This window comes from Haemaphysalis longicornis, unplaced genomic scaffold (assembly GCF_048455015.1).
Source record: "Haemaphysalis longicornis isolate Haplotype H1 unplaced genomic scaffold, Haemaphysalis longicornis Haplotype H1 scaffold_7, whole genome shotgun sequence".
NCBI lineage: Eukaryota > Metazoa > Arthropoda > Arachnida > Ixodida > Ixodidae > Haemaphysalis > Haemaphysalis longicornis.
The window spans coordinates 6,863,655-6,876,723 of record NW_027526422.1 but is presented as its reverse complement, the minus strand read 5'-3'; the positions used below and the strand labels follow the sequence as shown (position 1 = coordinate 6,876,723).

The window sequence follows — 13,069 nt, the reverse complement described above, 5'->3', positions numbered from 1 at the left end:
GGAGGTTTCTTTCTTTGCATGCTTATAGTTGTGCACCCAACTGAGCCACGCTGCCGTAAATGGTTATAAGTGATATAAAGAAATAATTACGGCTCCCCTTCAACTTCATTACAATGAGGTACGAGTGTAACAGTTTATTCTCTTTCGTTTATTTGTATGTCAATTGTTTGCTCTCTCTCGTTTGTTGCAGAAAATGTTAACATGGCCACTTGCGCACATTTAAACTGCACTCTGCTTGTAAATTGCTTAGTCTTATTTGGCAAGATTGTTTTGTTGGACAATTGAGGGGTCCTTCAAAAGCTCCCCAACATTGTTAACAGCGAAAGCTGGGCACCGGTGCAGAGAATTCACTGTCTGTCATTCCCCTGCGGATCAGTGTGACCTGTGACACCTTTAGCAGATGCCTTTGCGGATAGGCTTTGAACCGGCGGCCTCCTGCATATCAGAACAAGGTCCCAGCCACTTGGGCATAGTCCTCTGGGAATGAAGGCACTTCACAGTGTCCTGGTTAGATGCTGTTCTCACCAGAGACAGCCTGGTCCAAGTTGATGTAGGCCACTGTGCGGTGGTAGAGCTCCTGCTGATGGGCCTGCAGGCAACAAGGATGCATTCAATGAGCTCCGTTCCCTGTTGCCAGTGCAAGCTGATTGGTAGAAGAAGGGTGCAGCGAGAGGCGATGAAAGCCTTAATGGCAAGCTTACCTGTATCCACTCACTGGAGCCCACCATACCAAACTCTTCTGCATCCCAGCTGGCAAACACCAGTGTTCTCCCAGGAGCCCAACCTGACAAGGGAAAGAATACTTGGCCATCGTGTTCTCCCAACAGTGCTTCTTCACACAATTAGTTGTCCCAGTTCGTGAACAGCATGCCCCATGATGCACACATCGTACTAGTTCACAACCATCATAACTTGGCAATAGTTCATTGTAGAATGAAGGCTTCTCGTAATTTCCTGCCCCCACATCCCACACCAGCCTCTTTCAATAAATGCATACCTTCACTGAGTCACATGGGAGACAACAAAACTTGATAATCTGGCGTGGATTCCAGTTTTACACACAAGTTTCAGCAATACTGTAACCTAAAGTTTGAACATTCAAGCAAATTCTTCTTATACCCTCCTCTCGATCACTGAAGGTGAGCATATCTTACAATCCATGCAGTGTTAGAATCGAGTACACGACAGCTAAAGTATAGACAGCAGCTAGCAGAGTCAGTTTTAAACAGTGCTTGAGAGTTGCTGCTCTTTTCGAGATAAACACGAGTGTTCAAGAGTCCCCTCTGCCTGACATGCTGCGCCTTTGAAATGAGCTGCAGACGCAAACAATAAAAAGAAAACGACGATGACACACACCCACAACCTCCCTAGACATGCCTTGTCATCCTCCCTTTAGCATTGCTCACATCTGCAGCCAAATGAGAAGGAGTGATCGGATTCACCAGCTCAGAAAGCATTCTCCTTTGTGCAGTGCCTTCCCCACAACCCACGTGCATTCATTTCTGTGCATGGTTGGTCCCGATTTGCTGCCCAACGCCAGAGTAGTGGGCAGTCTTTGGGGACGAGTGCTTATCTTTGTGGTACTTTCTTTCAGAGCAGCAGTGGTGCCCCCGAGTGCCGAGGGCCGCAGAGCAAGCCCCCTTCCCACAGCCGTAAACAGGGCCTGGCTGCACTGACCGCTCTTCCTGAGGCTGCCGAACAGTCGAACGAGTTCCATGAGGGCGGCCATGCCCGTTCCAGGGTCGCCCGCGCCTCTTGTCCACGAGTCGTGGTGGCAGCCGATGATCACGTACCTGCCTGCAGGGGCAAGGCATCAGCTGTGCTGCCTTTGAGAGAACAGCACTGCGCACAAGTGCCCACAGTGTCAAGTTATCATTGGCTGGCTAGGCTTTCTTGGTATATTAGTACCCACGGCCCTCGTTGCAGAACTAAAGAAAACAAAAATTTAATCGAAGGGTTGATTAAAAAAAAAAAAAAAACTTCGAGCTGACATAACCACCCCGTCTACATGACAGCTGATTGTTTCACTAATTTTTATTTTTCTTCCAAAGCATGGAAGACGACGAAGAAGAACCACAGTGAGCATGGGCTCGTATGAGCTCCTGCCTTGAAGGTCATTTTTTGCGTTTTTGGCGTGTTTTTTGCCACTGTGATCAGTACGAACAGATTTCTGAAGTCACGCCCTACAGTTTCATACAAGTCTCAGCGACATCGGACCATCCAGTGGCGGGGAATCGCCATCTGCAGACTGGGGCTACCCCGCTCACAGGCCTTGCGCCACGACGGCTGGGGCCACAGCTGGTGTGCCGGGACAGCCGGCACGCGATCAATTTCCACCAATGACAGAGCCGAAACCTCATGACACTGCAATGGAGTACGGCGGACGAACAATCCACCATCCCGGACCATGGCAGGAAATGTTAGCCAAACGACGCCAAGTGAAGCAGCACCAATCATGGAACCAGCACAAAGTAAGCCTTCTCGAGTTCCGCTTGCCCCGAGACTCCCAGAATCAGACTTTAAGGTCATCTATCGACCATGAGACGGGCTACGCCTCGCATCCTGGAGCGACTGCCAAATCAAGGCAGGGGTACAGCCGGCAAGCAAAATACCAGAGAGAGCATTTAACCAACAGGTAACTGTGCAGGTGCGAGCTATTCAAAACCTCATCGTCACCAGTACCCCCAACGAGGAGTGTGCCGCTGCGATATGCAAGGTCACGTCCAACATTCTGGGCACCGCCACATACAATCTCCATCTCCAGCCATATTTAAAGCATTCTCTGGTTACGGTGCGAGCTGTCATCCAAGGACTAGACCCTGGAACGGCCACCGAACAACTGCCCTACATGCTTGCATCGTCAGGACCACAGATAGTGCAGGCCAGAATACTTGGACAGTCAACATCAGCAGTAGTGACTTTCGAGAGCCCGCATGTGCCGTTTTTTATCAGAGCACACGAACTTCACACTCGCTGCAGGCCTTCCCGACGGTCCATACCGTGTTGTACGTTGTGCGGCGACATCGGTCACCAGCGGGATGTATGCCCAACACCGGAGGTGACCATCTGTGCCCAATGTCATGCGCGAGACCCTTCGGCCGAGCACACATGCACCCCAAAGTGCAAACTATGTGGCCTCGCACATCTCACGGCAAGCAAAAAGTGCCACAAGAAGCTTCACCCATCACCGCCACCTCTGCATGTCCACGAACGCCTAGCCAGGACCACGGTAACGTACCAACGACAGCCACAACAACCGGCTGCTACCGCCCATCCGCCGCCTCCAACCCAGGTTCAGGACAACGCCTGTCGCCAGTACCACTCTTCTCAACAAGTAAACTGGTCTTCAGTCGTAGCACCAGAATTCGTTGCCCCTCAAGACTTCCCCCCATTGCCTTCACCGATAACCCCTGCGCCTGACAACAGCCCTTGCATTCAACAATTAGAGCAAGAAAATACGCAACTCAGAAAAAGTTAGAAGCCCAGGCAGCCCGCACAGAACAGCTTGAGAGCCGCATAGAAGAACTGCTAACTCATCTGCAAAAAATCACGCTGGCACCGGCAGAGAGCGCCGCGCAAGTTCTGCCTGCTTCAGCAGTAATGCAGAAACCTTGCACACCACCCACACCGTCGGATATCGGAAGGCTAGAAAAACTTATCCGAGAGATTGTACAACAAATGGAAAGTCGCATAACTGCTATAGAACGACAGGAAGCTAATGAAACAGGAAGCTAATGAAGCTCTCCAAGAAACAGGCACTGAACAAGTAACGCTGATGGGATACAACACGTACTCTGCAGATACAAATTTGAAGACGGCAACCCTAGTCTGTGCAAGTGAAACAGCACAGGCGCACACCCTCCCCAATACAATGGACTACACATTTGTTGAGCTAATTCCGAACAAGAAGACGCAAACCAGCCTGTTTATCCTCAACATTTACAGCAAGCCATCATCATCGCTCGGAGACATCGATCGCGTCTTTAAAATCCCGAAGCACCGCACGAAAGGCCATGCCCTGATTATTGTCGGTGATTTCAATGCCCATCACACCAGCTGGGGCTATCAGCATGATAACAAAAAGGGCCAGCAACTCCATGACGCCATCCGGAACAATAATCTGCATTTATGCAATGCAACCTACACTCCTACGAGGATAGGGAATAGTGTCTCCAGAGACACTTCCCCTGCCCTTGCTCTAACATACAGCATTATTAAAGATATCATCTGGGAATGCTAGAAGAAACACTCGGCAGTGACCATTACGTCATTCAACTGCAACTTTCGCATCACAAAACCCCACCACAAAGAATAGGAACTGCCCGCTTCACCGATTGGCAAAAATTCCAAGAAACAGCTCCAACGAAGCCCATTTATGACATTGAAAAGTGGACTCTTGTTGGAAGCTGCAAAAAAGCAAACTAAAAAACTGCCGTTCACCCAGGATTGTCCCGCTGTAGATGTCCACCTACTGCACCTTTGGGAGGCTCGACGAGGGCTAACAAAACGATGAAAAACTCTAAGAACAAATCGAAAATTACGGCTCAGAATAGCTCGACTAACGCAAGAAGCAGCAGACAACGCATGTTAACTTAGCCAAGAAAATTGGTCTGATTTCTGCACGAAATTGCAAGGCACACTTGGCACCCGATGCACGTGGCATCTCCTTCGATCCCTACTGGGTACTAAGGAAAGTAAATCGGCCACAGTCTATCAACTAAAACGTCTTATCCACCACTACGACAGCACGGAAGAAGATCTCCTCGAGGAAATCAAGAAACTGTCGCAAGACGTAATGAACACCACCCCGTCGCCTCTTCAGCCATACACCGGTGCTCCTAACCCTGAAACGGACAGCCCTTTCACCCTAGTGGAAATTGAAGCAGTGGTGCAAGGTTTAATGAGCAATAATACACCCGGGAAAGACAGGATTCAAAACAAGTTACTTCGAAACCTGGATGCCGCAGCATTAGAGACCCTTCTAGACTACATGAATGAACATTGGACAACTGGCAATATCCCTCTTCAGTGGAAGCATGCAGATATTACCTGAACACCCAAACCTGGAAAATCGCTAACCCCTGCTAATCTGCGACCTATTTCCCTCACTTCTTGTGTTAGAAAGGTGCTAGAACATATGGTTCAAAATCGCCTCTCCCCTACATTGAAGATAATGGACACTTTCCCAACACCATGTACGGGTTCCGCCCCCACTTGTCCACACAAGACATCCTTTTGCAGTTGAAGGAAGAGATGATTGACCGGCTTTTTAATACACACAAGAGGTGCATCCTGACCATGGACATCAAGGGCGCCTTTGATAATATCAGCCACCAAGCCATCCTTCAGGGACTAATTTCTATCAACTGTGGACAACGAATGTACAACTACGTTGCAGACTTCTCCTTACCGGACGCACAGCAACTATAGGAATTGGTCTTCTTCGCTCGACGACATTCAGGACAATACCCCGGGGCACCCCTCAAGGATCTGAGATATCGTCGCTTCTTTTCAACATAGCGATGAAGGACCTTCCCCCTCTCCTGGAAGACATCTGGCATCTCCGACACGCACTGTACGCAGATGATCTCACCCTTTGGACCCCCACAGGATCCATAGGTGAGCAGCAAGATGCTATGCAAACAGCCACAGAAGCGGCGTATCTTTATCTGCGGGCTAGAGGTCTCGAATGCGCACCAGAAAAGTCAGCACTCCTTGCTCAGTAGTGGGAGGGCTCAAAGAAGGAAACGGTGCATCCTGGATCCGGAAATACACATAGCAGGCAAACCAGACCCAAAGGTGTCCCATCTGCGCATTTTGGGACTTACAATCCCCGAAAATGTATCAGGCCTCCACACCATAGCCCCACTACAAAGGACGCTCAGTCAATTGGTTAATTTAATACACCGCGTATGAAATCGCCGATTTGGATTGCACGAGTCGGAGACCTTGCGCATGGTGCAGGCAATACTAGTCAGCCTACGGTGCACCGTACTTGGCTCTCAAAAAGAATGAGAAGGCAAGATTGAATATCTTTATCCGCCAAGCCTATAAGACTGCCATAGGATTGCCCTCCAAGACATCGACAAAGCAATTGCTTCAACTTGGATTGCACAATACCTGGGAAGAGATAGAGGAAGCCCATCATACCTCTCAAATAGAACGCCTCAAATTCCCTCGCCGGTAATGAGGTGGCCCATGCTGCTCCCCACGCGCACGTACACCGGGCCGTTATCTATGAGGGACAAACATCGCCTGCTGCTCCCAAAACAGAACCTCTTGTCAAATATGCAGATATTCCGGCCCACTATTGCCAAAGTAGAAGAATATTCTTGACTCCACACCCCCAGCTATCCAGACAAGAAGCCACCCGCCTGAGAAGAATACAAACTAACTCCTATCCTCATCACACCCTTCTTCACGCGATCTACCCCACCATATATCCGGCCACCTGTAATTTCTGTCCCTTGCCTGGCACGCTATACCACCAAGTATGGGTGTACAGGCTAACCCCAGGCCTACCCCCCAACCCTTCTCCCTCTTACGAGCAGTGGGTGGCCTGACTGAAAAGTCCGGACCCTGGGACCCAGTGCACGCTGGTGAAGAGGGCCTGGACTGCCAGCCAAGGTCAGGGCATCCCGGACTAGGGACGCTCCCCACCGGGCGGGTGCCCTAACAGCAGCACCAGCGTTCGTGGAATAAACATGTATTCCTCCTCCTTCCAAGGCATTGCAAAATGGCTGATCATCATGGTGAAAGCAGACATCAGAGCCACATAAGCCATGCCTAACAACAGACAATTACCAGTACTGTCAGTGTGACATAGGCAGGGCTAAAGGCCTCCCCCCGCCTCCTTGCACATGCCGGTGATGAAAAGAATAGCATGTCATCCACATCTCAGTGAGGAGCGAATTCAGGAGGAGTGTGCATGTGTGTGAGCATAGCCACCACCTGTCAATGAAGGGAGTGGCACCGCTGAGGCAGACTGGCAGCATGCGAGGCAGGATTTCTGTTGGCTTGCAAACCTTACGGTAAGACAAATCATGCCCTACTATACTTGGTGACAACTTAAGAACGGCACCGGAAGTTGCCGCTGTGCTGTAGCCGGATGTTTCTCCGCGCGGCGCAAGTAGGGCGTTACTGGGAATATTTTGAACATGGCGTGAGCCGTTCCCGTGATTTTTTTGGACTTAATATGCTTATCAAGGACTCCAGTGACGACAAAAAAACTGAGTGAGACAAGGCAGACGATATCACGCATTCATAGCAAACCGCTTTCAAAACGCGCGCGCACTGACGTCACGGGTCCGGCGCTTTGGCGGAGTGATACACTACATGAGGCGGTGCCGTTCTTGAGTTGTAACCGAGTATAATGCGCCCGATGGTTTATTCTCACCACAGGCAAGGGCATAAGGATTGCATTACACCTGTAGCTGCTTTTGTTGGGATGTGACCTGGGAGAAGTTTATACTGAACTCTAGAACTACAGTGTAATCACAGGCTGCATTGAGTAACCACTAGCCTTTAGAGTTACCAATCATAAAGCACAACACCTTCATACGAGTTCGGTCATTTTTCAATAAGGAAAATCTAAGCAACAAAAATGCAGTCCTGCTTTTTTAACTAAACTTGCCCTTTGAAGAAAACATTTTATTTGGTGTGGGGGTATAAAGGCATCACAGAACTGCCAGATGTCGTCGCACCAATGGGAGGTCCTGCTGACCAGGGATGTCTTGGAAAACCAGTGTGGCCTGGTGACCAGGGCCATTCGAGCTGCAGTTGGCCCTGGCATCCCGTACTATAGGCGCCACCCACCACAGATGATTGACAACCATCCTTTATTTCTATTCTATGGGAGCAATAAACTTTTTTTTCTCCTCCTAAACAAGTTTTGGAGACAAGTCCGAAATGGCGGCCATGGAGTGGCAGTGAGCATTCAACGCAAGGCCAAGGAAGTAACAAAACCAACCTGGCTCAAAGTTCCCTGTCATGACGCCAATGACGTTGTGAATATTGGCCCGCTCCAGAATGTTGTGCACGGACAGCTCCACCTGGCTGCAAATACCAGGCAGGGTCAACAAAAAAGGGACGTTACTTATTTTTGGCTTTAAGAGTAGTCCAACTCACACAATCCTTGGTTGGACTAGTTTGACTAATCAGCCATGACGCCACACTGAATGTGGTTCAATGCTATCCCAGGCTTTAACATCTGGAGTTTCACCTAGTTTGTGGTTAACATACACCCTCTTATTTTGTTTCTTCACGCAGTTTGTACAGGTTAACAAGCTCAAAATCTGCTGCCATACTGAAAACCTGGCAGTGGCCATAGCCTGTGCCCCCAAATTTGCAAGGATAATGATGCTGGAATAAGAGCCCTTTTGAATACGCTGTTGTTGTCACAAAATGCATGCATATAAACTGGCAAATGGCCAACAAATCATAGATTTTAAGCTTAAGAGGTAATCAGACAATGTCGATAGCTGACTTCAGTGTTCTTATAAGTTACTTTACGCAAATAAAAAGAGAGCACCAGCTCGAACATGCACTTAAAAGTCAGTGTTTGAACACATCATTATGAAAGCAGATCATTATATTTATTTGCCGATGAATAACTATATTGACACCTAGTAAGAATACTTACAATAGCACCAAGCAAAACAAAAAAATCTTCCTTGGACCATGCATAAGCAACACAGTGCCATGCATGCCATTTCTTTTCTTGTCCTAGCGTGAATCAGTATGAACATTTGTCAACAGGCATGCAATCTTGGCAACGGCTTGTACTTAGGTTCCCAGATGCTACGCGCCCTGCCCAGGCACCAAGCCCTGCCCTGTGCCGTCGAGTGGCAGACTCACACGTCGTCTCCCGTGCTGTAGCCAGGGCCAAGGTTGTACGTGATGTTCAACCTTCCCTGCCATTCCAGGGGGGCCCTTTCGCCAGACATGTTGCTGCAAGCAGGGGCACAGCTTGAGCACGGGGCCCTGGGGCACAGGGCAGCCGGCCAGCTCACCTGAGCAACTGGCGCGCATCGTCGTAGCTCACGGGCTGCACGGGGATCCAGGGGAGGCCCAGGGACTTGCGGTCGCTCCTCGGAGGCATGTACACGTCCTCTGGGGGAGCACAGACTAGTGAGCGCACACTCGTTCCTCCGTTCGCCTCAAACACGTGCGGTGCAGAGTTGCTGCAAAATCTGCTCTTGCTTCTGCAAGCAGCACAAGCACATCATCCAGCACTGCCTAGGGCTGCTCTTGTCCCTCCTGCCGAGCCTTCTGGTGGGTGCGGGAATATGTCCAGCAGAGGCCATGGCAATGCACCTATCACAGCATGGCAGCAGACTGCTCAGTCAGTGGCATGGCTTCAAGCACATTTGCCACCAAACACAGGATTGCGATGCAGCCTTGCAATATTTTAACTTGTCACGTTTGCCAAAGACCATTTTACCCAAGCCTTCCCTGTTTAGACCAAAAAGGCTCATAACGCATCTGTTTTGATACGTGACTGCAACTGCACGTCTGATATGTACATGGCTTAATGTGCCCTTGTTTGCCATTTGGCTGACCTGATTTGAGCACGGAGTCACTAAATACCTCTCCATTTTTTTTTTTTTACTTTTCCTCAAGTACTTGGCGGCACTGCGAATTCCCCCCTCAGCAGCAGCCCTGCACAAATGTTCTCAACGCAGCTGGAGACAGCCCTGACCCGTGGCAGGCAGATACGGGGTGCCGGGGTCACCGGGGAAGCTCTTGAGGCTGCCCCGCTCCACGCCGTCCCCTTGCAGCCGCAGCCCTCCCTTGTCAGCGGGGCCGTCAAAAGGGTCGCTGTACAGCAAGGCAGCCCCGACTCCATTGTCCTGGGCCAGCTTCACCTGTTGAGGAGATGCAGCTGAGTGCCAAGACAACCCAAGAGGCCCGAAGCCGTGCCTTCTGTGAGAGCAGAAAACCTTGTAGTACCTGCTCACGTAAATGCTGCTTTTCCCCCCCAACTTTAGATGGTCTACCCGACTAACTGGAATGAACAAAGTGCAGGCAGCGCTGCAGTGTCAGCACTTGAGAAAAGCCATGCCTGCACAGACAGACTCATTTCGGCTGGGACTCCTGTTGTTTTCCCTCCTGCCACTCAAAAACCCCAATTCGACAGAACACGCAAACGGAAAGAAATTAGAGGCACGCAATTATTTGTTGCAGAAGGCAAAGGTGTACCTAGTATTTCCCAGTATTATCCCAGGTGCTACCCTGTCTTAGGTAGTAACTGGTTGCTAGCAATGCACCACCGGTAACTGGTGTCAAGCGTGTTATATATGTGCATTGCCAGATGCCGTTTCTCTGCCTGCTTTAATGAAGGAGCCCAGTTGCATGTAGCGGGACTTTCACCATGTAGTACAATTCATTCTGACAAACTAGCATATCAAGTTGCCACACACTCCATTACAACTACAGAGAGACAAGAGTTTAGACAACCAGTGGTCATAGAAAATACGAGGTGAGAAATGTTTGAGTCACTTTACCAATCCTCACTTATACCAATAGCACACAAGCTCAATTTAGAGAACACAGCCCAGCGTTGAACAATCTGATGTCACCACTGGCAGCATCAACCAAAAGTACCGTATTTACCCGATTCTAACGCGTACTTTTTTTCCGAAAAAATAGGCAGAAAAATCGCATGCGCGTTAGAATCGGATACAAAACCGAAAGTGCCGAAACAGCGGAAATTTCGTACCACCCATCGCCATCGCCATCTCAAGATGGCGCCAAAGCTTTTAGCATGGCTTTTAGCAACGATTTTTCGGACGCAGCAAGCCTAGGCGCCTAGGCTTTTCTATCGGCGTTCACACAAATCGTCAAATAGTTGAAATCGTTTCACTTGCGCGCTTGATAACAGCAATGGCAGCAGCGGCTCCCACGCGTTCAAAACGAGCGGTCGGATGAAGCGTGCCCCTCTGGAGAAGCTCTATGGATGGGCATGCGAGGCGTGGGCGACGATCCCATCGACCATGGTTGAACATTCGTTCAGAAGTGTGGCATCGCGAACGCGCTTGAAGGCACCAAGGACGAGATGTTGTGGTCAGCGGAGAGCGACGAGGAGTGAGATGAGTGAGATTACTTCGGGAAATAAATCGCCCGTTTCTCTCGCATTCATTTGTCTGGGTCACAAAGTCCCGTGCGCGTTACAATCGGAGGTGCGAGTTTTTTTCGTTTTTTGCCCGGAAAATCGGGTGCGCGTTAGAATCGGGTAAATAAGGTAGTAGTCACTGCCTTAATTTATTTTCAAAAGTCCCATGACCCTCCTCATGTGTAGTTAAAGTTGTGTTAATAAATTTATGCTAAGACTGACCCACAACCACGTGTCCTATTGAAAAGAAACTGCTGTAATGTTTAAAGGGAAACATGTATTCAATTTTGGAGAAATTTCTAACATGCAAACATCCCTTTCAAACCTTGAAGCTGCATTCTGGTACTGCCAGACCACACCTCCTCACCCACAGATGGGAAACAGATCACCCTCACCACAGAGGAAGCATTGTCTGCACCCTCCCTGACACGGGCCTATTTCGATATTTTGCCCCAATGCTGTTGTTATCCAACCGGCAGAATAGTATAACAAAAGACACATGCCACCGAGCCTCCCGCCAAAGTCAAAGCAGGGCCCACAGCTCACCTTGTAGCTTCGGTGTATCTTCCCGTACCTCATGACGGCAACCGTGTTGTTCAGTTCGATGCCCTTGCTCCTGAGAAGTGCAAAGTCCGACTCTGTGCCGTAGTGGGCGTACACTGGCTTGCCCTGCAAATGTACAGCGGGGGTGGAAGAAGGCTTTGCAGGGCAGGCGCAGAGGCACAAGTCCAATTTTGGAGCAGCCTTGCAGCAGTTACGGTACTGACCGGATATAATACGGGTTTTTGTGACCACTCGTTTGCCTCCCATAGAACTCAATGCATAAGCATACCACGTAAAATGTGGTTGGCCGCAGCCCAATACCGTTTATAGTGTGGCTTTTTCACAGGCCCACTGATCGACCTGCGCAGCTGGACATCGTTTTACGGTCGCAAGAAAAAAGGAAAAAAAAAAAAAAAAAAAAAAAACACACACACACATGAAGTCAGCCATCTGATGCAGCTAGCATGCACTCCCTGCTCTCCTCTAACTTCGAGACACACACAAAAAATAGGCATCCTTTAGTCCACATGTTGTGATTATTACGTGAGCACGTAATAACCACAGCTGCCCTTGCTTGACGCACCTCTCAAAACAGCGAGAGCACCCCTCTGTGCGCGTGGTAAGTTGTTTTTATTGGAAGATAAGCAACTGCTATTTACCTTTTCAGAGATCTGGAGATAGCGAGCCTCAAAACGCCTGAGGTTTTCACTACCTGTACATTGCCCTGATAAGCAACCGCCTTCGGCATCGCGAACGCAATGTGGGAGGGGGGAAACAAATCCCGGTTGCGTTTTTACCACGTTGTTCCGCGGCATCCTATCATAGACGTTAAGAAACGCAGCTGTGCTCCCTCAAAACACAAAGGCAAAAGGAAGTTAAGCCATGCTTGCGGTTTGTAATATAGCACAACAGCTCCTGATGTGAAAAAAAAAAAAAGAAGAAAAAGAGAAAGGAAATAAAGATCGTGCCATCGTTTTTAAAAGTGAGTGAGGAATGACTGAAAGGTAGGTTGTGATGTAGTCGGATTTGCGCATGTTTTGTTTATAGTGTGGTACCACTTGATGTGCGGATTTTCGCAGCTCCCGCGACATACGTTATGAGCGGTCTACACTGTATTTTGGAGCACTTTTGCAGCTTCCTTTTTGCCATTTCGGAGCATGAGATAAAGTTTTAGAGCTGGTTGGTCACATTAAGATCTGGCTGGCGGCTGATCATGGGCCGTTAGGGTACTAAAATAAAACAAACAAACAAACAAACAGAGGGCACATAAACATAACCTTTTGTTTGCAAGAGGTCCAAAAACTACGTAAGATATTTATTCTGTATCCAACCAAGGAAAGTATCTTGAAGAAGTGTGGTGATTCCACACATTTTTGCTAGAGCTGTCTGTGAGAGGAATGCAAAGGACACCTA

General features: G+C 49.1%; 1 protein-coding gene across 2 annotated transcripts in view; it reads right to left on the bottom strand.

Moving 5' to 3' along the window:
* The window catches only part of LOC144144389 (putative N-acetylated-alpha-linked acidic dipeptidase), a 46,245-nt gene that overhangs the window by 21,666 nt on the left and 11,510 nt on the right, over positions 1–13,069 (bottom strand). For both annotated transcript variants that reach the window (XM_077675816.1, XM_077675815.1), the window contains 8 exons: positions 11,660–11,782; positions 9,701–9,866; positions 9,012–9,111; positions 8,857–8,949; positions 7,970–8,055; positions 1,678–1,797; positions 702–784; positions 526–589 (listed from right to left, as the gene is read on the bottom strand). In XM_077675816.1, the coding sequence (XP_077531942.1) occupies positions 526–589; positions 702–784; positions 1,678–1,797; positions 7,970–8,055; positions 8,857–8,949; positions 9,012–9,111; positions 9,701–9,866; positions 11,660–11,782 (835 nt within the window). The remainder of the gene's footprint in view (positions 1–525; positions 590–701; positions 785–1,677; positions 1,798–7,969; positions 8,056–8,856; positions 8,950–9,011; positions 9,112–9,700; positions 9,867–11,659; positions 11,783–13,069) is intronic.